We start from the raw sequence: 26,478 nt of genomic DNA on the forward strand, positions 1-26,478 counted from the left end.
ATCTCAGAGCTGGAGGAGCTGAAATGTTTATTATCATAGAGAAAACCATGCTTGGGAGTGTCTTGCAAGGGCAGACTGGGGCAGAGGAGAGCCTGGGGCTCCAGGCAGGACCTTGCAGATCTGGAAAGGCGATAAACACCAACATAGCTGGGAGGTGTCAGGTGAAAACACGAGAGGAAGATGACTAAAGTCCTCCACAGAGGAAGCAAAAGCCTCTCTGGTTATCTGGAAATCCTTATGTGTCCTCAAAGAAAGAACAAGGCAATTTTCTGGTGTTTAGAGGAAGTCGCAAGGGGATTAAAAACAAAAGGACAATGTCCAGCAAAGGGCAGGGCAGCAGGCACTGCACACTCCCTGTGTCCCAGTTTTTGGTGCTTCGGGTCTGATTTTCAGGAGCACTGAGCATTCAGGCCTCCCACTGCTTTAATCTGGAACTGCAGAGCCTCTGCCCCTCTGATGAATCAGGCCAAAGGCACCACACGGAACAGGTCACGTATTGGACAAGGTTGGCCTAGAAGTTTACTCAAAGCAACACTTTTTCCCCCCTTTCAGGATAGAGCAGAAATAGCCTAAAGAGCTCCAGCAGATGGAGGAAGACTTTTGATTAAAAAATAAATTCTGACTCACAATTCAGTTTTCTGGATGTAATAAAAAAGAGTCCATGAATATGAATAGTGCTGGAGAGAATGAAGTGGAGATGAAGGGAGGTTACAAGGAGAGGCAGTGAAAGAGCTGAGCTGATTTACCTTCTTGCCTCTAATGTCTGTCAGGAAAATTCTTTGGTTTTGCTGTAGCACTGATGAAAGAAAACAAGACCATTACTGGACTCATGAATTTTTCCCATGATGGATTCCTTGGAAAAATCCTGCTAGCTGACTGATATTTCTGAAGAATGCTCTAAAATTGTACCTGTTAATAACAGAATAGTGGGAAAACTGCAGCTGAATAGAGTTATACAGGGAAGTAAAAATTATTTCCCCCCCTCCACCTCTTCTAAGTAAAAATTACCAGTGAGAACATGGAATGCCATCAGAATTGTACATCTCTTTGTGGAGACTGGAAATACATTGGAGTAAGTCCTCTCCAAGCATTCAGACCCAAATTTCTGCATTTTAGAGTAAAAGAGAAAACAAGAAACTCCCATCCTTGACTTCTCCCCAGCTCTGATCTTGCACTGGGAGTGCCCACAGGGTAGAAGGGGTTGCAAAAACTACAGAATTTTTGAAAAGACCATGCATGGGTTGGACAATTCTTCATCAAATATCTTGAACCACAGCACTCTAATTTTAGAATCAGACCTTCTCAAGCTTCCTTTATGACAGCTATTCTGGCCCTGTAATCACATCATTGGTGGCTAAACATCTTGAACAAGGACAGAATTTGAAACACACAATATGATTAAAACCTACATTATCTCTGCTGTAATATCCCAGAGCCTATTACTGTACTTGGGCAGGAGGAAAGAATCTAATTAAACATTTATTTAATATTAAAATACAAACCAAAATATCAATGTTGGACAGTAATGCAACAATATATCAACTGGCAAATATGTATTTTTTTTTTTCACCAAGAAAAATTAATTTATGTTCACAAATACATGAAATGCACACGAGCAGAACACTGGCACAAAACCCAGCCTGGCACATGGAACCAGTAAGTTCAGGTAAAGGGTTCCAGTCCTGGAGTTGAGTTGTTCACTGGGAGGCAGGAGGCTGCCAGGTGAGTCCTGGTACTCACAGTATCAAACACCCCTGGCTGTGGCTGCTGGGGGACACCACATCCATCACAGAAGGATTTTCCTGCCCCAGCCAGCCACAGTGCAAGTATTGCTCACAGTTCTGTCCCAAGGAGAAACATCCATGATAAAGGTTTGAATTAAAAGGATTTACCACAGAACAGTGGTTCTCTTTAACACAGGTAACTCATGTTGCTTTTTGTATTAAAGTCCAAAAATCTCCTCTTGGCTAATATTTACATCACACCATAAATATTTATAAAATGGTGGAGGAAAACCAAGTGCAAAAGGGTAACACTACCATTTTTTTCTGAAAACAAGCTGCCTTTTAGTTTCTTATTATAAATTGAATATCACTATTTAAAAATAATTGATATTTCTAAAAATATTACAATACAGGATAAACATTGATTTCTCAGGTGTAACAAAATACGTTTAAAATAGAGGTGGCTGTTTGAAGTACAAAATATTGCTGTTTGTAAAGGGTAACATGGTTGCAAAACTACTTCTGAGGGTTTATAAAAATACAAAACAATTTGCATTTACTGAGTGCATTGTTATATATTAGTGCAAAAAAAAAAAGTGTATTTGCAGTCAAGAGAGAACTGTCAAAGATTTGCAGAGGTTCTCAAAACATGAAATCTTTTCAGAGTCATTCGTATCAACCCCAAATCTCTGTTAATTCTTTCCAAACGATCTTCCAGGGCTTCCTAAAAGGAGAAGTTACAAGAAAGAACAAAAAGCATTAATAATATATAATGATATCCAATGATCCTTCTAAAATTAGGAAACTGCTGTCATTCCTATATTCCTGGTATCCTTTTTGAGGCCTTAGGTGCATTGTTGTCACCCAAAAACCAGCCAAATAACTTGTCATGTTATTTTTATGTATTTTTTGGCTTTTTTAACATGTGACTTACAGAACTCCATGAGAGAAACCTGACAAGAATTAGGACAGGCTGATAGTTAGGAATACTAGGCATATTTAGGAATATTAGGCATATTTAAGAACAGTTGATCACTGTAGTGAGTGGCAGTACTGATAAACTGGAATGCACTTTTAATTTCAAATTGATAAATTGATAACACACCCTGAGATTACAATTCAGGAAATGCTGAAGCTGAAAGCTTTGCAGGGACCTCTAAAAGACAACTTTGAGACTTGTTTTTATTAAGAGTCTGCAGAGTTTTCCATAGAAAGCACTTCCCTGGATTTCACCTAAACTAGTTATTTTAACCTTCTTACTTTGTACTTTCAAGGAGACAAAGCCCAACCAAACTAAAACTAACTTTTCAATTTCTCCTACAGCCCAACATCCTCTCTGCAGCTTCAGGGATCTATTTCATAGTCTCTGCATTTTGTTAATGCACTGCCTTTATCTCCCTCTCAGTTTTAGCACAAGAACAGACTATTCTTGCAGTAATTTGGCAAAATGCATCCCATGTACAAAAAATAGAAGATATTAAACAATATAAAAACCAATATAAAAATTCCCACAGTAATCACACTCACTACCTAGAGGATCTTTCCTCTACATTATGTATTCTCAATTGTGGAAGAACAGGAGAGAACAGTAACACAGAGAAGCTTTTTCACCTGATTTAGTCTTGCTTGCAAGGTCATTCTTCCACCAGAACAAGGGATTCGGCTCAGTGCAGCCTCAATCTAATAACAGAAAACACTTCAGCTGTAAATTGGTTTCAAGAGCCAATATGAGCCTTCCTAACTCCTCTTACAGAAGGAGAGCTGAGGTGTATGGATTACAGCTACATGGAGAGTTTTGTTCTTTAACACCATAATACTGTGCCAACCCCCACCCACACTGTGTTTGCTACAGTGACTCTCCTTTAATGAATTTAGGGACAGGGAAGCACTGCAAGTAGAGCAGGGAAGGATAATGGCACATTCCTGAAGTGACACTGAAGCTGTGGATGAATCTCAGCCACGCATTCCATGGATAAATGGCTCCATCCCTCACCTCTCATGGAACAATTACTATTTTTCACAACTTGAAAACAAAAATAATCTTTGCCTGTTGCTTTTCGTGAGTCAGCTCATCAAAAAGCCTCTCTGTTTCAGCCAGAGTTGGAATCCTTGCTGTGTACTTGAAGTCTTCCTCACAAGGTGACTGCACTGCCTCGTGTCTCTGGCTCCTCTCCTCCCAAGCTGCTGTTTTCTTCATTCCATTACTGACAGATTCAGTACAGGAGCTGGGTATGGCACCTGAATGCTGCCTTCCTATCAACAGGACAGAAGTCTTTTTATTTGTTCTGTAATTATCTGGGAAATTGTTACACAGGACAGAAAAAGAAACTAATGGCAGCACAAGGAGTGTGGTTTTGGCAGTGCATGAACCCAGGAGAGGGATGAGCAAAGCCTCAGTCCTTGCCTTGAACAGCTTCCCAAAGGAATGCAAAACATTTCTATGGGTCATCTTTCAAGGGATCTTTGAAACACACAGCATATTTTTTGGTTAACAACCAGATTCCTGTGTTGTACTAATTAGGAATTACTTTTACTGGTACATTTCTAAATATCACCAAGCTGACTGTTGTCATGCAAACACCAGTCTAAATAAGAGCATGGGTAAAACCAAAAAGCAGAACACTGTGACAAAAACTACAGAAGGGAGAAAAGATCAATCATTTAAAAAAATGTGAAACAACTGGTTTTATTAGTTACTCTTTGCTGTCCATAATGCAGTGTTTAGTAATAGGATTTTATTAGTATGACTCAGTGTGTACATCTTAATACAGACCCCACTAAGATATGCATTGGATAACTGAGTTAAGCACAGGGAAATGTATTGCCCTCCTTTCTCAACTTAATTATTTTTCTTGTTCCACTCTGTTTGTGCACACAGACATATACATAAAATACTGTAGGAACAAGATTTCTCTGTGTACAGGAATAAGGCAAGATTTAGAGGATTTTTAAAAGTTGGACTTCACAGAGTAAAGAATCAGCTTTCTAGTTAAGCAGCTCTACCCTGTGGAAAGAATTGTGGTACAAAAATAAAGAACAGTTTCCCTCCACTTTGACAGATTACCTTCTACATCATCTAGTGAGTGAAACTGGAGCCTTTTCCTTGGATTATTGTGCTGTGAAGTAGAAGTAGCACCAGTTTCCAGGTCATCCAGAAGTATATCAAACCTACAGAGCAGGAAACACACAGCAATTACTTGGTAGTAGTCGTGTATCAAGCAATACATTGTTTTCTACTTTTTCACCTTTTGGTTGAATAAACAATTATTTTTTTTTTTTTAGGAGAAGACTGTAAGTCTTCTAAATCCTGTTCAATCATTCTAGATTTTCCTGGCCAGATTTTAAAACACAACTTAGCTTTATATTCAGAAATCTTCACAAGTCATTTCTGAGGACATTTAATGAACAAGAAACAGCAGCATTCAGCCTGGATAAACATCCTGCTGCTCTAAAAATGATCAGAACACAGCTGTATTCACCAGCCTCGTACCTTGTCACTGTGTTTTCATTTCTGCTGAGCAAATGGCTAAATCCAGGAGAGAGGTTTTCCTTTGGAGATCGTTTTGGGCTGTATGTCACAGACACTGGTGCCAACATTATCTCTCTCCTTGCTGCAAAAGACAAAGTATGTTTATCTACCTCAAACTCCCCAGTGCAGTACCTCCCACTCATGTGCTTACAGCTTAAAAGAATGCTCTTCAAAGCTGTCTACATGTTTATCTAAATTAGATGAGAAGTGCATCACAACATGCAAAAATGAAAATAAACTTGGAACTCTCACGTATTCTGTGATTAAAAAGACAAGACTTTTTTCAGACTGCCAGAACAATGCAAAAACCCTGTCCCTATTTTTCCATCTTCTAGAGCAGCCTTTTTGATTCTGCTTTTTGAGTGACACAAAGCAAAGCTGAGAGAAGCACTGACTGGGAGTGCTGGATTTCCTGTTTGCAGGAGGAAGGGACGATGACCTCTGGCCAGAGGGGGAGCTGAAGCGTTTGGGTCTGTGCTGGTCTCTCCCTTTCTCTGGAGATCGGTTTGCAACCACAGAAGGTTCAACAAACCCAACAGTCTGACGGCGAGTTGATGGCTCTGATTAAAAGAAAAAAAAAGTTCTTATATTAATCAATCTTTTTCAACACAAGAATTCACAAATATTCCCCTGAACTGAGCTTTTTCTCCCTCACATCAGTGCTATTAGTGCTGTTCTGCTCAAGTCTCTCTTCCTACTCACAGAACAGTTTAACTCATGAAAAAGGATCTTTGCAGTGTGTGAGGGAGAAATTATGCTGAGTAACACTGTTTGCTAGAAAAACAGTGGAAATCAGGACAAAAGCATATTTTGGGAAAGGCTGAAGGACTTGCCTGAGGCCCAGAATACAAGATTTTAAGAAAGATTCAGCATTTTCTCTAAATCAGCATTGTTCCAAGAGCTCAGGGCAGTCCCACTTCCTCAATTCCATTCCCATACAACACCATGGAAACAGAAGTGGATGTACAGCAGCCAGAGCTTTGGTAGGACTCCATTAACTGTTTATAAATACTGAGATATTCTTAGAAAAGGGGACATTAACTAGTTTTCAGCTTGAGACCTAACAACAACCTCTGCATTCCCCCTATTCTAAAGAAATCACTAAGATATCTAACTTAGAATTTTCTTAGAACCCCACAAGTTTGCATGCCAAAACTGTTTTCATCCCACCACTGAAGCCTGGTGGACTTGAATGCTGAGAATACCAAAGCCAAAAGACATGCAAACAGAGAAAAGCCAGTAAAGACACATTCAGGAATATAAAAATAAGAGTTACTGGCTGGTGCATCTTCTTTTTCTGTCTGTGTACCCCAATCTTTAAGAATTTTTCCTTCTTCAAGTTCTTTAAAGGCTTTTATAATTGGTGCTTCTGACATCTCATTTTCTTTCTTTTCTATTGTGTTGGCTGAAGAGTCTTCCTGTGAGGAGTCTTTCTCAGGAGGAGAATGGTGCCTTAAAGAGTATGAGGTGGTGGAGGGAAAAAAAAAATCAAGTTTTTTATTTTATTTCATTTCATATACCCAAACATAAACAGAATAAACAAAAACATGGAGAAATTTAGTTCAGATTTTAGTTTAGTTCAGGTTTCAGAAAACAGCTCACCTAGAAGGAATATAGGTTTCTTCCAGCCTGTTGTCTCTGGGGCTTTCCTGGCCCTCCAAAGGCTGCCCAGTGAAGATGGAATATTCAGCTCCTGGTATCAACCATTTTCGCCTGCTGACATCAGGAGTTCCCAACTTGCTGTGGGAATAAAAAGCTTCAAAATTATTAAAGGCTTTGGAGTTTGGGAGGGGGGTTATGTTTGTTTCTGTTTTGTTTTTTTAAGAAAAACCTGTGATTTATTTCAGTAAACAGAAACAAATATGCAAGAAACTTGTAAATACTGTGGGAAAAGTATCTGCTTTTTAAAGCATGCTTGTAAGGTAAAAATAGAATATTTGGGGGGGGGGGGAAAAGCCATATGTTGAGGTTTCAGTTGGAATTACACAATATGCTCAGAATGCAGAGCTCCACAAAGATCTTCCTGTAATTTAATGCTGCTTACTCAGACCCAGGTTTGGTTGCAAGTAGATCTCAACTAATTAAATGAAAACATTTGGTGGAGATTACTGCAGTAGTTCAGAGCATCTGATCCCAGCTTTCCTTTGGACAACAATTATTAGAAAAATAAAAAAAGAAAAAGAAAAAAAACCAAGAAAAAGCCAGCGAGCATTGATAGCCTAAGAGTGACAAATATCAAGTAATAAGCATCAATTAGTAGATCATTATCTTGAGATATCAAAAGAAAGATGTCATTTCTGTACACAGGAAAGCAGATAATTAGGAAAAAAGGGACTTGTTTACCCAAGCTATGAACTACAGGCACTATTCTGTAAATCCATCCTGCTGGGCATTCAATTGGAATGAGGCTTTCCTTGAGCCTCTGGGATCAGTTAGGGACAGATTAACTTCTAAATCCATATTGGCTCTTACATCCCCCTCCCTGATGAACATGGTCTGCCATGTCCAGGCCTTCCTTTTTTCTGTTCATTGTTGAGAGGTCTGGCTCATCAATGTTAAAAAGAGCTCTAAACAGAAATCTGTCCCTTTAATATATTAATACATAAATTATTTCTGTCTTTGTCATCATCAAAATTCAAATCTCCCCAAGATAATCCTGTTCAATGCATCCAACTGGACATCCCCAAACCACATTAATTGTCATTTTGGGCTCCACAGCATCAGTGCTGAAATGGGAGAGACACTGAACAGGCCATGACTGAGGAACAAAACCAGAGGGGGACAAAGCTTTTGAGGCCTTTAAAACGTGATAAAAAACCCTCAAACAAACAAAAGCAGTGCACAGATCAACTACAATTTCCTTCACATAAATCCCAATTCAAAGCAGAGTGTCCATTCTAACTGAACTTCCCCTCTACTCTCAGGTTACCTGCACAAATGATATTTAGAACCACGCTGAGCAGGACTCAGCCTTTCAAACCAACGCTAACTGAACTTCCCCTCTACTCTCAGGTTACCTGCACAAATGATATTTAGAACTGAGCAGGACTCAGCCTTTCAAACCAACAGCACACAAGGAAAACCTCCTATGCCTAACTGGACTATCAGATGGTGTTCCCAAGATCTTTGTGGAGTATGGGAGTTCAGCTGAGCAGCTGAGACCAGCAAATGCTCATTTGGGAAGAGCAGGGACAGCTGGCCAAGTCAGACATGCATCAGCCAGAGTATTCAGTTGGGTTTAATAATTTCTTGGCACATCCAATCTCTGGATTACATCACATGTGTTTAATCCAGTTCAGCCCATGGACTGACCTCATCTTGATCCATTTTTAGCCAAAACATGCTAAAAGTTATTCTAAAACACATTGTTTTCATGTTTGAATGTTCACTTACTTGGCACAAGAGGTTCTTAAACGATTTTCACTTATATGGCGAAGTTTCAGTGCATTTTCATGTTCCACCTGCTTGAGCTGAGCTTCGAGTTTTAAAATTGTCCTTAAAAAGATGCAATAGGAGATTATTTAAATGGCATAAAAGAAACATCATATTTCTTAAGAGTTGTGCTCATTTTTATTCAGATTTTCTGGATGAAGCAGGAGAACAAGAGCAACTGCTGTATTTCTGTCTATGCATCTCTATCTAAATATGGATATAAATATGTATTTGAATTTGAAGTTAAATAAATCAGGTAATCTGGCCAGAAAGACAGCACCAGGCAACGCTGCTGAGGAAGCAGAGGAAGTAGAAAAAATGCATATCCTAAATTAATGAGATTTTTAGTTTGTACCAGTAGCATGAAGCAACATGAAATGCTTCATAAAATGTGATTAAACTTGAAAGAAAGATCTACAGCCCTCACACTCTGGGAGTAGACATTTAGCCCACAGTTTGTATTTCATATTGTTCAAACAATAATAAGTTTCACAGTTACCTTTTCAAATCAGAAATCTCTGTGTTTGCATCAAGCAATTTGTTTTCAGTTGTATTTAATGTATCCTACGAGGACACAAAGAAAAATGTAAAAAGGCCAGAAACTACAGAAGTGCATTAAATAAAACCCACGTAACTCCACATCAGTCTTGAAAACAACACATCAATTACACCTTCCTAGTTCAAAGGGTCCATTAAATTTCTTCAGCCTTGACTTTGCAGTATTTTTGCTGCCTATGACTGGAAAATAACAGATTCCAGTTTCCTTCCCCTTCCCTCCAGGACTCAGAAGAAGAAAGTTATCAGTAAAGATAAATATGGATCTTTCTGTTTGAGCTTTTTCAAAACATTTAAGTTAATTCAGCTAATCCCATGGAATATTATCACAAAGTTTGCATGTTTGGGTTTTTAATTACCCACTGTGTGCCTACCTTTACTCTTTCATGTTCTTTTCCAAGGGATTCGTATTCTCCTAAAAGCTAAAACAAAACAAAAGAACACCAACCCACAGTGAGACCACAGTCAATTAACAGCTTTGTTGGCTGCTGTAAAATCATCTCAACAGCTTGGCTAACACATGCAGAAGCACTACAGGGGATACAAAATGTACTTTAATAGTATTTGTTAAGTTCTTCTTAACATCTTCCAATTGGAACAAAAAGTTATAGACAGGACAAGAGGAGACAGAGCTACTTATAGAATGTATTTCTAATGTTCACATTATTTGCCTCTAAAGAAACTGAATGAATGAACCAGTAAGATTCCTCAGAGACTTTAAAAGTGAATTGGTCTTTTGAAATTTCAATTGTAAAAAAGAATGAGCATAATAATACTTGATTCCAGCTAATACCCATTCTGCCAGTCCATTTAAACATTCCATAAAGCTCTTCCTAAAGAATCAGAGGAGCAATTCCTTAGATTCAGTCTAAAAATCATACACAATGAACGTTTTTAGCAAGTTGGGATGAGGTATGAAAAGTTTAGTCCATCTCCAACAAGCTTAAGAGATGAAAAATTACTTTCTAAAATAATTTCATGTAATATCTTCAACTTAGAGTAGTAAAATTCTAGAGACAGAATACTGCAAGGGTTACCTCATCAAGTATACACTTGGTGCCTTAAATAATTTTTTAAAAATATCTTTTAGGTCCACATTTCCCTCCAACACCCAGCCTAGCAAGGAGCCAGCTGAGGAATTTCTGTTTTCTCGTTGTGCCTTAAGACTTCCCAGTTGTAAACTCAGAATATTTTTCACACCTGGGACTTGCTGTCGTCCCCCTGCCAACACCATCATCCATTTTCTTACTCACATTTTGAAACATTTTGTTTTCTTCTTGGAGCCTTGTGTTTTTATTGTCAGATAACTTGTAAGCCTTGTCAAAAGCCTCCTCCAGCTCCCTGAGCCTGGACTGCAGGCGGCTGATGGTGTTGTCCTTCTCCTTGTGGCTCGCGCGCATCTCCTCGAGCCGCTCCTGCAGGGCTTTGGAATTGTCACTGACGGCACAGAAACGCTCCCTCCACTCTGCCTGCAGGACAGAAATCATCCTTCAGACTGTCTGAGGCATTCTTATTCCCTGGCAGATGATTTATTTCTAAGATTATTTTTATTTCAAAGAACCACGTTAAAATCGCCCGCACAGAAAACAAGGGTACACATGTACGTGAACTAAACAAGATTTCTGTTTATTTCTTTGACTTGGAAAGAATGAAAATGAAGATTAAACCCACCCAAAATGTATTTATTTTACAGGATTTTAAATATCTAGAGGTGAGGCCTCCAATCCATCTGATTGATTTACTTCCCAGCACAGAGAAATGACTAAAGAAGGTGGGATTACTCTCTGCAGGTGTCTAACTCTGATGACAAAGTTCAACTGTCATGACAAAGTGTCCTGGTTTTTAGCTAATAATCATTAATTTACTAATAATTAATTAATTTCACTAATAATTAATGCAGCTATGCATTAATTTATGTACAAGCAAATAGGTCTGGTCTAGCTAGAAAAACTGCAAATATACCTAAAGACAGTATTTTTGCCCCAGCATAAGTGAGATTTTTTTTTTAAATCACAATCTAATAAGAAAGTAATTAAAACAAAATAAATAAATAAAGAATATTTAAAGAGGAATGTGATAAAGACATCACAGTTTTTCATTCTTAGATTTCATTTGATTCCTGCTAACCTGGAAAAAAGTTCATGAGCAACAGTGATGATGGCTCAAGTAGGGAATCCTAAGAAAGTCAGGTAGGAAAATCACTGTGCAACATGTGGGCTGATGTTATTTATTAAGGGAAAGGTTAAGAATAAAAAGAGGCAAGTATGGAAACACTGACCAGCTTATTAATGCAAAAGTTAATTATTTTACCCTTTTACTTAAAAAGCAACTTGATTTAAGAACATATACTTACCACTTGCTTTTCTAGCTGATTATTCTTATTTTCAAGGGCTTTTATGTGAGCACTTGCTTCATTCAGAGCTGAATCCAACTGGTCACACCTACTTAGAACAAAGAGATTACACCAATCTCTTGAAAATTTCAAATAATAAACCTACATTTTATAGCCTTTTTTCCTTCCTCAAGCACCCCCACCAATTTTGGTGCCCTGCCTGTGATCTCCTCTCACATTTCTCAGCCCCAGCAGTGTCTCTGCTCAGAAGGGCTGTGGTGGCCTGGGATGAGAAGGAAACTGGGAACACACAAATTTGGTGCAGTATTTCAGCTGTCTACATTTGCAATATGTGTTTTAACTGGCAATAATTCCACAGAAATCACATCAATATTCTCTGTACAGCAAACACTGAAGCTGTAAGTAATGGAGTGCACAGCTGGGGCACACAGACTCCAGGGTAAAGGCACCAATGAACTCAGGACTGCTCCCTGTGTCACCTGTGGCTGTGACATGGAAGGTACAGGAGGATGATGTTCACCAGCATGACAGGAAAGCAGAATCTTCCCAACACAAATCATTCCATTACAAATTGCTCAGAGCACCTCTGCCTGCCAGCCAGTCCTGAGGAAAGCTTGCACTGGCTCCAGAAAAAAAGAGGTCAAACAAGAACTGTGGTCCAAACACCACATTTACTGTCTAACAACAGTGAGCTGATCCTCACAGAAACATGGAATAGCCCGAGTTGGAAGGGACCTTAAAGCTCATCCAGTTCCAAGTCCTCTGCCAAGAGCAGGGACATCTTCACAAGATGAGGCAGCTCAGAACCCTGTCCAACCCCTTAACCAGGGGTGGGGCAGCCACAACTTAGAAACTACATTAAATAATGCAAAATTTATATTTAACAGGGAAATATTAGTATCATAGATGCATGAAATCTTCAGAACTGAAGAGGGACATAAACTATTCAAGATATTCCCAACAAGGATACTCAGTCTTTAAAATATACAGAGCACCATGTAAAGAGAAAGACAAGAAGGACAAACAGTACCTGTCAGCAAGGCTTTGATTGATTTTCTTCAGCTCCTCAGATGCAGCAGTTCTCTGGCTGCACTCCAGCTGCTGTTTCAGGCTCTGGATCTCAGAGTCATAGTAAGCTCGGAGATCAGCGATGTGCCGAGCGTGTTTTTCCCTCAGGTTCTGCCTAATCCTATTTTCAATATAAGAATTTTAGAAAATTCCAGCCATCCACGTGACCATGTGGATTCATTTGTGGATTGTGGATTCATTTGCACATAATGAACTCAGCATATAAATGTCTCTTACAAAACTCTATTTGATTCAACCTAAAGCAAAGACAGCTTTGTCACCTAAGCAATGACAGCTCTGTCATCACATTAATAGAGGTAAATATTATTATTATTATTATATACAAATAATATACACAAACACAAAATAAAGCTTTACTTTTTTACAAGCCCTCATACATGGAATAAATGCCCTGTCTGCTTGTCCAGTGCAAATCATCAGAGCTTCAGCAGTGAATGGAAGATATTTATTTTTCCTAGACACAGTAAATTTTGTGCTTCTCCGCATTTGTTTCTAAAGAGGAAAATAACTCCTCCACAGAAATTTGAAATTCTCTGTCTAAGTGAACTCCCTCACAAAGCCTATGAGGGAAGGATGTATTTTTATTTTTATTTATAAAGAGACATGACCAAGAGAACTCACATATTTTGTTTGGCTCACTACTGTTGTTTCATTCCTTTCACGAAAGTACCAAACTCCTGACTTTTAAAAAAGAAAAAATCACTTACTTTGACATTACCACAGGATCTTCAAGAGATGCCACTGAAAGGCTGTAATCTGGCAAACTGCTGTCAGCACACTGAGTAACAGAAGATGGAGTTAGAGTCAGTATTTCTTCCTCCTCAGTGTTGACAGAATTATCATTGTCAGCATCCCTGTAAGCCACTGGGAAGGGAGAGCTGGCCCTGTTTTCACCCTGGAATGGGTGATTTCTCCACAGGTCCAAGTGCACAGCTCTGCTGCTCGCAGGGGGTGTTGGAGAATCATCTAACTGAGATGAATGACTTGTCTGTGAAAAAGAGTCTGTGTCACAATGACTTGGAAATCCGGGCTCTGCCATAGAGTCTGGAGAAAAGGGAGCAGAGTCTGCAGGAGTCCTGAAAAAACAGAGTCCCTGGTTCTGCTGGCCTGGCTTCATATGCAGGGTTGGGTCCAATGTCAAGATCTGGGAAATAAGTTACAATGCTAAAAAAACTGTGATTTAACTCCATTTACAAGAACAAAATTTATCCCAAGGCAAGAGTAAACCATACCACATACTGCAGGTATTATACTGAATATTATTACAATCATTTGGAAGTGACAAACAAAATGAAGGCACCTGCAACACTGAAATGACAATACACATTCCCAATAATTGCAACTTGACTTTCTAAGTTCCCATTAATAAAGGACATATCCAAGATCTGTAGCTTTGTAGAAAACCTCTGAAATTTCAGTTATGCAACCTGAAAGACTACCATGTCTGTGTGTTGAAACAATAACCTTGCAGGGTTACAAAAGCACTTCATCAATTACCTAAACAATACAGTCACACAGCAGCCACCATTACTGGGTTATATACAGGACTGAGAGCTATTAAAAAAAAGATATGAGAAAGAATCATTTCCACAACCTGTGCTGTTCTGTTCCATGGGTGGAACGAACTTTTCTTGCAGGAAAACCCTGGCACTGCAGCTCCAGGTGCAGCTCAGCAGCTGCAGCCCCAGCAGCAGCGGATCCGTCCCTGCGGCATCCTCAAGGTTGTGCAGCAAAGGTGCTTCTCTGCCCAGGCTGTTCTTAGAGGTTCCTCCAAGCTGGATCCTTTCCCAAGCTGCTCAAAGTGCTGTTCCAGCACAACTCTGGAGGTGGCAGCAGGGGCCAAGCCGTGTGAAACCAGCCCAACACATCCTCAACTGATCCGTGATGTAAAGAAATTAATGTTACCTCTGGTGGGTGACTTGGCTGGGAAGAAGGCATAAAACTCTGGTCTGGCATCTGCTTGCTTTCCCTTTGTCTTTTATGATAAATCTCCTTCAGTGATGACAACTTCCCTTCATCAGCAGAAGACAACTTCAACAGGCAAAATTGCAACATTACTTTTTCTGAACACAATCCTCCACCCCCAACAGAGATAAGCAAATTCTGGGGTGAGTTTAGCTAATAAAGCAGCTCAGAACACACAGCTTTATTCAAGATAAAAAAGGGTTTTTATCAAGGCACATACACCTTTAACATATTAGTTAGTCACTTCTCATCTCCTATACAGAGCTTCTTTTGAATGACAAAAGGTCAGTAAATTCCAAGTGAGGTTAGTGGGGTGCAGGAATAATGAAGAGCCAGGGTATGGAGAGACTGAGATAACAAAAGAGTTCTCTCCATCACAGGCAAACAGCAAAGACAAAAATCAACTACATAACAACTTTTAAACATGTACAAAGTTTACCTGAACTGGTGGTACTTTTGTACTGGTGGTACTTTTGGAGAAAACATCAGGTAAGTCACTTCTGAAATTCTCTGGTAAAGTGTGATACATCTCCTTTTCATCTAATTTCCAGTATGAAAGTCCTGATGAGAAAAAATACCAAAAGAAAATTAATTCTACAGATTTCAAGCTGGCAGCTATAGAACAGGAATCCAAAACCCATTAGTAAAATGTTATTTTGTCAGTAACAAAAATGGTGTATTAGTTATTTGCATTTAGTGCTTAAGGATATCATTAGAGCATTTGTTACCAGACCAAAAAATCTCAATGCAAAGCACAGGCAAGATAATCAGCCTCCCATCACACAGCACCAGGGACAAAAGCTATAAATCAGTTAAATCACACAGATTTGGTGTTCAAGGGGCAAATCCTCATTTACCATGAACTTACATTTCTAATGATTCCAGTATAGCACTTAAAACTGGCACCACCCAAGGGATAATCCCAGGCAGCCACCTGATATTACAAACTCCTGTTTGTGCAGCACTCTGCAGAGACATGCAGAGACAAACTACCAGGACTAAGAGGGATGGCACAAGAGGAACAGCCTCAGTCCCACTCCAATCTCTTAAATGTGTCCCTCTCTCAGGGCTGGTGAAGAAGCAATAATTATACACAGTTTGCAGGGCTGCATCTCTGTGCCCCTGTTTGTTACTGAAATGAATCCACCCTGTTATGATCAAAATACATTAATTAGTTGTCTGGCTTTGATAAAAAATCCCAATAACCACAACCCCCAAACCCATGCAAATCCACCACCAACCATACCCAAAACAAAGCCAAGCCCTACCAAAAAACCAAAAAAAGCAATCCTCCCCCCAAAACTGAGGAATCACCAGGTTACACACTGCATTATTCTGTCCTTGTCTATTTACACAATTATAGAATCATGCCCTTGGCTGGAAGGAATTCTGCCTCTATTACCATGAACTCCTGTAATTACCACACCACTGATGCTAATGTCTCATACCCTACCATGATATTAATTCCATTATGAAACAGTTTCAAACACAAAGTTCAGCTTTAAAATGCTGAGAAATCTGCAAAAAAAATCCCAACTGCTGCATGTCCTACATCTGCCAGCAGCAGTACACAGGAGCTGCCATCAGTTTGAAAACAGGAGCAAAAAGCAGAATTAATGCTATAGCAAAGCTTGTCAGCGCTTCAATCCTCCTCACCTCCCTGAAGTTATTGGAGATGCATTCCAGTATGAGTTTTAAAAATGAGAACTTAAAAGAAAGGGAATTTAAGTACAAGAAATCAACTATACCTGAAGCTTCTGACACTACGGAATTTGGACTTTCCTTGGGTTGATTGAGGTAAAAAGTGTATGGTGGCAAAGCAGCATCAGTAAGGTCTGTCTAAAATTACAATGGAAAAACAAATTCAGATGGAAAATCACAAGACAAAGGAAAAAATAAAAAAGCAAGGGTATAAGGTTTAAAATTGCATGTAAATGTTATGAGTCTTTTTAAGCAAAGAGATTAAATACAATTATACAGAATGATCCAAACCTACAGAATTTATATTGAGGGTAATCACAGCCAAAGTGGAACTAAGCTAAGCCCTATCATTAAACTGATATTTCCTAAGACATGTGCCTGTGTTTTTGTCCTGAGCTAAGTGGTTAATGCCTTAACACACAAAGAATCCTGTATGCCAGAAGCATCACCAGCTGAAATCAAAGATCCTTCAAAAATTACAGGCACAATAAATGACCATGACCTGAAGCCTCAGCTGAGAGCGTGGCTATTATCTCTACAAGGAGAGAACATGTGCCACTCAGGGAGGTGTTAAGACAAAAATTAGGTAATGAATAAAATAAGACAAAATAGCTCTGTGCCTAAGTATGGAATGATCCAAGAAGTAAACTTTGCCCACATGAACTTTAAATATGTGAATGGAAACTCAAATGCCTAAAATATGAAAGTATATTCAGCATATATATATATACTGAATGAGAACATTCTGTAACTCTGAAAAAATACCACTTACAAGAACAGCATTAGAAAAACATAATGAAATTAAAAGAGACTTACATTCTCAAGTGGTAATCTCTTCACTCTCTCATTTTCTTGCATAGAGTTCACACATACTTCATCTGCAGTTACTCTTTTTGGTTGGGTTTGTTTCAACTTTTGTGCCCATGACGTTAAAGATTTACTAGGTGGTAAGAAACACACAAACACATGTTAAGGTATTTCCCCTAAATTTATTTACAACAGCCAAACACTGGAGATGCAGACCTGCATCACTCAGAAACACCATGCTAAATAAATATATTTATCTATCAAGCAGCAGAACATGCAGAGGTTCCATTCAACTCAGACATGTCCTGTCCTCAGTGACCACCAGCTTTCACTGAATGGGACTGTCTCTAATAAATTATCATATTTGTAAAGTTCATCACTTACCTGGGTTTTTTCCCACGCTGATGATCTTCATCACCTTTATGTTCCAACCCAGCGGGGAAAACCAAGCTATCCCTCCTTGCTGATGAACGGCTTTCCTGCGGTTGTTTTGCTGCAAGTTCTCTTTCACTCTGAGCGTGCAGGCCTGCCCCGGGGGGCGCGTGCCCCGCGCCGGGGCCGGGCTGGGCCGGGCTCAGCTCCGAGGTGGACAGGGAGCCGTAGCCGCTGTTCATGGAGGCCTCGCTGCCCGCACATTCCTGCCGCGCCTCCCCCTCGGCGGATCTCAGCTGGCTGCCGAGGCTGCCCCGCTCCTCCGAGCACATCCCCATGGGGCTGGGCAGCGAGGGGAAGCTGGGGCCGAGCCGGGCGGGCACAGCCCGGCTCCCGGCCCAGGTGCTGCTCTGCAAACTCACCAGCTCCTTTATCTCATCCTGAATCAGCTGCGCGGGGAAAAGGCAAAACTCCCATCAGAAATCACGCTCCTGTTTAGGTGCATCTTCCATTCGTGTTATTAGTGGGATTAATTATTTAGAGTATTTATTCCATATAACTCCGGGTTTTCATGTGCAGACATCTCATGCATAAAGTAGATAAATACATACTGTGCATAACAGTAAAATATAAATAAAACAGTAAAAATAACAGTAACATGTCCATGGGAACAATCCTTAATTCCATGCAGTGAATTACGAGTCTCAGTAGTCATTTATTCATGTAAAAAACATGCATGAATGTATTCACTAATTGCCCTCAGAACTATAGTTACCTACCAACCAGCTCAAGAAATACAAACTATCCAGGCTAAATTTAAGTCTGAAACACTTTTCCACTTGGATATACATTTTTAAAGACTGCAAGGATGCTTTGATGGAAGTATTAACCATTACTCTATCATGAGAATAGGAATAATGTACCTCTGCAAGATTATTGCATAAAACTCAACTTTAAAAACCCAATTTAGGTATTTTGCTGTTAGGTTCACATGGGACAAAGTTCTACCTTTTGATTGTTTTGGTGTCTGATGGAGTGAAGCAAACCCAAAACTGGATCACTAGATTTAAGAGGTCACTTACTCTTTAGTCTACAAGACTTATTTCAGTATATTAGGTAAGTAACTTTTTGAAGTTCTAAGTTTTACAGCTGTGCTCTGGAAATACTGAAACAGCTCTGAGAAATAATTAATGCTTTTGCCAAGGGCTGTGAAGAGATTTCACATTTGTGCCTGTGGCCAGCACTTCTGCAGAGCTCAACTGAGATTACTGAACTGCAGGAGCACACAACTCTTGCACATGACAGGACAGAGCATAGAATTGTTTTCAAGAATATATTTCAAACTAATTCCCTCAGGAAAGAAAGAAGGAAAAAACTTGCAATAATTTTAAGAACATGGAACTCGTGTTTTTTCACAGAACTACAGTACATTACTCACATGTGAATAGCAACTGGAGAGCACAAATTGAACAAAAATGATTTATTCTCTCAAGTAAGAAATAAAAAAGAAGACTTAATTTCAGAGGAACCTGCATGTACTGCTAGTCAGGATCAAGCCTCAGATTTGTAATTAACTTGCAATAGAACAAACAACTGAATTTCAGTTCAGCCTTTCCCTGCCAAAAACAACAAATAAACAAAAAACTTGGGATGAAGTTTCCTTCCACTACAAAGTTTTATGTTCTGCTAATGATTTCAATCATGACTGCAGCAACCACTTGTTTTTTAATTCTGTGATCCAACTGTCAGGAAGGCAGGGAAGGGAGAACAGGAGGGAAAGAACAGAACTGGAGTGGGGGAGAGAGGATCAGATTCACTGCTGACATTTAATCTTTGTCATTAATACCCTGTGCAGGAAAAGTGAAAGGCTCCTGTTCCAATTAAATTGCATTTTTACTTCTTTTTGCATAGTCACAAATAACTTCAAGAGATGAAAGAAAAAAGGGAAAAATAAGATGTACTTTCTACAGTTTTGGGATTGTAATTTTGGTTTTAAAATCTCTTTGATAAAGTCTGATCTTGGGATGATGCAGCTTGTCCCTGGCACGGTTATCTTTTATTGTATAGATCACAAAAACCAAGAGCTGAGCCCACTGATTCCAAAAGGAACTCAAGGTTGGTTTATCCCTATTCTCACATGGATGGACATTTTTATACAGTTGGTCTTGAAACCCAGCAGGGAACAAACCTTATCTCAAAGTCATGTCAGTGCTGATCAGCACCTTGCTTTTCTACCACAAAAACCAGATTATTATTATAATTATTATTGTGTCTTTTTATTACTCTCACTGCAATGTGTGAGCTGCCTGTGTTTCAGTGTTTCACTAGGTCACTGGCACACCAGGGTAAGTTTGGAACAGCCCCATCTATTTTATTTAATGCATAAAATATCTCATTTCTAGCTGTTATTTTGTATTTAGTGGGGCAGCCCATGCAGAGAGAAAGCCCCTGCTGACACACACCCTCAGCTCTTCCAGAGGTAGCCTTTCCTATTAAAAAAAGACAAAAACCAGCAAAGCCAACACAATGGATTAGTAAAGACTATGATCAGCAACAAGTGAATCAAACCACTACAGTAAGAGGAAGGAAAAACAAGGGTAAGGAAACAGGAAAACAACAAGATGGAAAGGGGCAGGGAGGGTGGGGAGGTGAGGCAGGAGAAACAGGAGATAGGATAAAAGGACAGTACCTCTTGGTAATTCAGTTCAGGAACTGCTGATTACTACTAGTGTGGAGGGCATCAGGAAAGGGAAGGGAAAAACAGCAACCAAAATGATGAAGATATTAAGCATTATATATTTACTGTCTGTTATATATACATATACATTGCTTTTCTTCTAATGGCTAAATAGGGTTCAGCAAAAATATGAACCTTCACATGGGTTATTTTTCATTCTCAGAAAGGAAACTGTTCAGCTGAAGGTGAAATGGGTGTTCAGTGATGGTTTTCCTGGGCTATACTCTCTGGATGAGGGGATGGCAAGTTGTATAATATTATTTTGATGAAAAGAAAGCTATATTGTCTCAAAATTAGAAATTATACAGTCTAACAGTTAATAAAAACCTTGTACCTACAAAATCCCATTATCAGGTGAGCATTCTGAACCAAATGTTTGTGAAAACAAAATAACTGAAAACAAATAATCCACAAATCACTCCTGAAACGGTTCCTAACAATTACTTTGTTAATTAATCAAGGCTGTCTCAAATATGCTTCCTTTAAACAGCACTCCAGTCAGCCACTTCCATTAACTGCCTCTCTGCATTGTTTTGGAGGAGCATGGGATTGGAGGGAGAAAAAAATCATTCAGCTTTATCTAGTTCCATGAACAGTCATCACTTACCTGGATCTGATGGTGGAACTGCTCTTGCTGGGCATTTATTTGTTCCTGGCATTGTTTTTCCACCAGTCTCAGTAGCTGTATCCACCTTGTCTATTAAATCACAAAGTGAAATAATTAAAGCACAGAAATATTGCACCTCTTACCTTTTTCTCTGGCTACAAATAGCTTTGCACTGCTATCCCTGGGTGTTGACACAATACAAAGTTGAGTAAGAGCACTGTGGTTGCCCACCCCACAGTACATTCAGCCCCCACCATGCCAATCAATGGAAACTAAAAGTAGGAACAGCTGCCAGCAGAGAACAGTCAAATTCTGGAAAGGTTGATTCCAGTTCCATTAATTGTAGGCAATTCTAAGATTGAGAATTAAACACCCTTCTGTCCATGCACTTCAGTGAGAAACTCCTCCCCTCAGCAATCCAGCTAAAGGCCATGATGCATAATTATGTCATGGAAACTAAGAGATAATTTTTTTTTAAAATCAAATGCACAGCATTCCTGAAACATGGCAAAATCTGATGTTTAAAAACTATTTTATGTTAATGTTTATGGAGCCTGGTGCTTGAAGCACAGGACACGGGACACAGACATCAATATTCTGTTCCTGGAGGTGTTAAAGAGAACCCAAATTAAGCATCTGTCAACACACACTTGGATGGATCCCAGCCAGAGAGCTCAAAAATCTGCAAGAACAAGCCCATGGTGTGCAAAACTGATGCTCCTTATGATAACTAAAAATAATGATAAAATGTAAAATACAAAAGGACAAAAAACGTTCCAAAAAGTGTTTGGGAGAATTAGTTCATTGAAACCACATCATTATTTTTGCATTGCTTTAAATCTGGAAACAAACTAATCCCCAACGCATGTTTACAAATGGATTATAAAAACAAGTCAAGCAAAACAGACCCATTTTTAGAAAAAAACTCTTCTAATTTCTAGGATCATTTCAGACCAGTTTGATGTGATACAGTTTTAATGGTTTAAATTTTTCAGTTCAAGAACTTCCTATCTTCATTGTAACTTTGGGAAAAAATGTTCAGATCCATATTATACTATAATATATATAAATAATTAATATAATACTATTATTTTATAAAACACCAAAGACAAATTATTGTAAAACACTAAGATAAAACTGCAGTAAAATCCAGCCAGGTGATTAGTTCATTTATTGTACAAGGATCTGCCCCATTATTAAGAATAACCACAGTTCTTGCTGTGAATTGTATAATTAGATTTGTCTTCCAAAATGCAAAGCAAATACATTAATACCACTTTTTGAAAACAAAATTTAATATCAATTACCTCACAGTTCCTCACAATTTCTGAGTTAGCATGTCCAATGTTCTGGATATCTTGCATAAAGGAGGCAAGCAGCTCAACAGAACCAGGCTTTAATGAGGACCTGGCATTCCCTGAGTAACCAGAAACTCCATTGGGATTGGATGAAGGACTTCTAGTGAAACACAAGGAAAACAGCTCAATTATTTATTGTGTCAGGTGTGCAGCAATACACTACACATGCCAGACTGCCAGAAGAGAATTACACACTCAATTTAGGACCCTCATCATGCTGAAATAAAAATTTCACCTTAATACCAGTATTACTGTGAAGGCATGCTAACTAAGCAAACCAAAATAATCAAAGTATTTGTTAGTGGCTCCTTCAGCAGGTTACCTGTTAGAATTCAAGCTGCAGACAGAGCTGTGGGTGTTTCTGCCATCAGAGTCTGCAAAGGACAAAGGGGCTTCTTGTACAGAATTCACCACAGTGCTGTTTTCCATATCTTGGTCCCAAGTAAGACATTACCCTGAAAACAGAGGGAATAAACATCACTCTCCTTCTTTAAAGGGCTTCCCACAAGGCCAAGGACTCCCAGCACCTCCAGACTGGGCTGGAATGCAAAACATTCCAGCTAAAACCGTGTTCTCAGGCTCTGGCTGGTTCTTTTTTATAAATCTGGGGCTCCACAGACCATGTGCAAGGTGTGAAATCTCCTATTGTCAATGTATCTAGATGTGACTGGGGAGCTGACCTTCACTGGAAGAAACACACTCACCGAAAATAATAAAACTGAGATCAACTGAGTTAGACTGGGGTAATCAATTCTGCCATTTCTGTGTGTAATGCTTGGCTTACTTTTTTCACAGATCACTTCTTTCATTGTTATTATGGCAACATTAAATCAGAAAGCTTAAAAATTGAGCTACATTGCTGACCAATTAATAAAACAACAAAAAAGGAGTCAAACAGGAATCCCACATTGGATGAAAACAGCAGCTGGTTAACTGAAAGCATCATAAATAAATAAATACAGAACACTTGGGCCACAGTCTCACAGCACTCAAAGCAGACTGGTTGTAAAGAGACTAAAATATTCTTCCAGTTTGCATACTTTCACTAAGAAAACCCCTGAAATAATTAATTAACCAGTTCTTGCATAGGGCTTATTTCAGCATGTTGCACACCCTGGTGAATTCAGCCTGTGCTCTAACACTGAAGAAAAACCTTATGATCATTTCATGGATGGAGAGCAAAAGGAGACATTAAGAAATATCATCTTGGTAGTCTGATAATGCTAAGAATAAATTCCTGCTGCCTTAAAGAAGCACAACACCTCCAAAGCACAACTCCCCTTTACAGGGCTTGTGGGCTGATGGCTTTTACAGATTCAAGTCTTCATTATTTGCAAGTTTTTGGAGACATGTCTCTAATGCTTTCAGAAATATAAAATATTTTCACCAGAAAGAAACTAATGGATAACTGTCCTATTTTCTGTTTTACTGGAGCCTGCTGCTTGGCTTGAGCAGAAATGTTTTCTGGGTACTCACTCACTATCTCCTCAGGGTAGGGCTGAAAATGCCAGAATTGGAAGGAAGTTATCACAGACACACACATCCCTCTGGCACAGCTTCGTGGGGTAAAGAAAACAAGAAAAAAAACATGGCTTTCTTCTTTTTCCAGAGGTCAGAAGCCCGCAGAACCCGGAGGTTTTCGGGCTGCTAAGCCGAGAGCTCAAGCTGAGGCTGGGGGAGCGACTGGAGCAGGGGACGGGGGCGGCACCAGGCACCCCCGAGCCCAGGATGGAACCATGGCTGGCCTATCTCAGCAGCACAGCAAATGGGTGGGACTTAGCTGTGACACAGGCTCGTTTCATAACCTCATTAGAAGTCTGCTCTCGATATTAAAAAAAAAAAAATATTAGCGAGCGGTAACTGCGCTGCGGGAGCGCTGTCACCCATCGATCGCACAGCGCGGTGCTTGTGCGGCCACGCGGCTGCAGAATGGGCACGGCTGGCAAAAACAAACCGCGGGGTGTTTTGAACTCAAACATCGGCGCTGATTTCCATGCTAAGGCCAGCGCGGACACAGCCCGCGAGGCTCTGCAGCGCTTCCTCAGCCAGACCCGGCTCCTTCCGAGCCCTCAGCGCTGTCAGGCCCGCACCTCCCCACGGCCCCTGAGGGACCCCAGACGGCGCAGCGAGCCCGGGGCTGCCGCGGCCTCAGCAGCCGCCCGGGCCCCGAGGGCTCAGCCCCCGCGGGGACCCCTCCGGCCGCGTCCCCAGCCTCCCGTCAGCCCGTAACCCCCTCCCCGGCCCCGCCGTGCCCGGCCCCTCACAGGTCACCCCGCGCTCGGCGCGGCCGCTCCACGGCCCCGTCCCTGCACCAGCGCCCCACAGCGGCTCCGCGGCCCCGCCCCGCTCAGGCCAAGCCCCGCCCCCGCGCGCTCATTGGGCGGCCGCGCCTCGCGCTCCGCGATGTTGACAGCGCCGCCGCCCCCGATTGGCTGCGGCGCCCGTCACTCTGCGGGGAAAGGGGCGGCGCGCTGGGGGCGGCCTCGCGGCTCCCGCGGCGGCGCTGCCCCTGCCGGCCGCCCGCGGGCGCGTTCGGTTCGTACCCGCATCGCTGGGAGCCCGCGGCGCCCGGCAGCCGCCTCCTCCGGCGGCCGTGAAGCGAGGACCAGGCGCGGCCCTGCACCGCCCGGCCGGGAGTTTCGAACCCGGGGACGGGGGTAGAGGGCGCTCCGCTCCGGGCCCGGCCCCGTGATTGGCCGCCTCGAGCGCGCGCCTCCCGCGCTGATTCGCTGCGCGGCAAAGCCCGCGCGCCGCCGCCAGCGGATTGGCGCGCGCCGCGGCGCCGTTCCCCGAGAGAACCGATTGGGGGGCGAGCGCGATCCCCGCCCCCCTCGCGCAGCGATTGGCCGCGCCGCATGCCAATCAGTGCGGCAGCACCGCCCTCCCCGCGGCGGGCGCATGCGCGGTGCGGAGCGCCGGCGGAGGTGAGCGGGGGCCGGAGGGGTCGGGCCTGGCCTGGTTCGGTTCGGTTAAATTAAATTAAATTTTCTGTTTATTGCCAAGTGGCACTTCTTCACACACTGAGTATTTTCCTCTGAGCCAAATAAAGTATTTCAACATACCGCCATGTACCGTTTAATTGTTTACTTTATGCCTTGCTAAAGACCGGCAGGAGTAGGAGCTGACATTCCTCATTATCCGTGAGGGAAATTCACACTTTGTTGATAACATTGTCAATTCCTTGACCCGGGAAAAATCAGGTTCCCAGTTAGTCTCTACAGGTCGGATTGCAAGACTGAAATAACCTCTTTTCCCTCTGTTGTTTTGGGTTTTTTTCTTTTTATATGTTTAGTATTTTCCAAGTGTTGGTAGGAGTATTCTTTTATTTACTGTTTTCCAGATCCCTTTCAAAATATTTTAAGAAACATAGTTATATTGAGAACCAAAATTCTATTCAGCATTGTAAAAGTTTCAAGGCAAATGAAAGCAGTTCAGGTAACCTTGCAAATAAATGTGAATATTGAAATAAATGCTGCTCAATACGTGCAGCTGAAGCAGCTCATCTCAAAGCAAGGGTTCTCATGGTAAACCCCTCTCTCCCATTCCATTCCAGGTTTGGTTCCAGAGGAGTTTCATCCTGGTTTCTGCATGAATGTTCCGGCTTTATTCCCCTTTGCATTCTTCCTGAGAGGGGTGCAAACACCCTCATGGGCTCGCTGGGCTCTGAGGAGGCAGCAGCTCTCTCTGCCCAGCCTTCCCTTGCTGCAGGCAGCGAGGAAAAAGAACTCTCTGAATCTCCTGCAGCTGAGCGAGGCCGAGCTGGAGGAACAGTTTGTAAGAGGTGATGGCCCAGGAGGCCAAGCCACAAACAAGACAAACAACTGTGTTGTCCTGAAGCATGTTCCATCTGGGATTGTAGTGAAGGTGATTGTGTTTTGTTTCACCGAGTCACAGATTGCATCAGGACTTGCAGGTCTCCTTTCAGAATAAAGCATAAAGTGCAGGTGGCATGGAGGAAAAGTTTTTATATAAATAAAAAAAATTTAAAAAATAAATATTAAAAAGTCTCATGGAGGAAAAGTTTATATATAAATAAAAATAAATAAATAAATAGTAAAGAGTCTCATGGAGGAAAAGTTTCTATATAAATAAAAATAAAAAAATAAATAGTTAAAAGTCTCATGGAGGAAAAGTTTATATATAAATAAAAATAAAAAAATAAATAAATAGTAAAGAGTCTCATGGAGGAAAAGTTTATATATAAATAAAAATAAAAAAAAAATAAATATAAAAACTTCTCATGGAGGAA

General features: G+C 40.8%; 2 protein-coding genes across 9 annotated transcripts in view; one reads left to right on the plus strand and one right to left on the minus strand.

Annotated features, from left to right (window-relative positions):
- Positions 1-1,460: 1,460 nt before the first annotated feature.
- MPHOSPH9 (M-phase phosphoprotein 9) lies at positions 1,461-24,904 on the minus strand. Of its 8 annotated transcripts, XM_039724495.1 has the most exons (25): positions 24,494-24,553; positions 23,706-23,785; positions 22,552-22,684; positions 22,179-22,329; positions 20,872-20,961; positions 17,540-17,976; positions 17,165-17,288; positions 16,396-16,486; positions 15,087-15,208; positions 14,588-14,713; positions 13,390-13,826; positions 12,624-12,782; positions 11,594-11,681; positions 10,494-10,709; positions 9,615-9,662; positions 9,185-9,249; positions 8,647-8,748; positions 6,856-6,993; positions 6,530-6,705; positions 5,649-5,813; positions 5,215-5,335; positions 4,789-4,892; positions 3,772-3,977; positions 3,336-3,404; positions 1,461-2,448 (listed from the first exon to the last, which is right to left on the minus strand). In XM_039724495.1, exons 3-25 carry the CDS (start codon positions 22,656-22,658, stop codon positions 2,347-2,349), a joined length of 3,444 nt encoding a protein of 1,147 aa, XP_039580429.1. In that variant the 5' UTR covers positions 22,659-22,684; positions 23,706-23,785; positions 24,494-24,553; the 3' UTR covers positions 1,461-2,346. The 8 variants fall into 8 exon arrangements, 7 of the variants coding, with proteins under 7 accessions (XP_039580429.1, XP_039580428.1, XP_039580431.1 ...); XM_039724494.1 differs by lacking the exons at positions 23,706-23,785; positions 24,494-24,553 and adding an exon at positions 24,773-24,904; XM_039724497.1 differs by lacking the exon at positions 23,706-23,785 and having other exon boundaries at positions 13,390-13,460; positions 24,494-24,566.
- Positions 24,905-25,034: 130 nt separating this feature from the next.
- Positions 25,035-26,478, plus strand: part of MTRFR (mitochondrial translation release factor in rescue) — a 3,635-nt gene continuing 2,191 nt past the window's right edge. Inside the window, exons 1-2 of the mRNA XM_039724502.1 lie at positions 25,035-25,153; positions 25,783-26,093. Of these exons, the coding sequence (XP_039580436.1) occupies positions 25,818-26,093 (276 nt within the window). The 5' untranslated portion in view covers positions 25,035-25,153; positions 25,783-25,817. The remainder of the gene's footprint in view (positions 25,154-25,782; positions 26,094-26,478) is intronic.

This window comes from Passer montanus, unplaced genomic scaffold (genome assembly GCF_014805655.1).
Source record: "Passer montanus isolate IOZ18808 unplaced genomic scaffold, ASM1480565v1 scaffold53, whole genome shotgun sequence".
Lineage (NCBI taxonomy): Eukaryota > Metazoa > Chordata > Aves > Passeriformes > Passeridae > Passer > Passer montanus.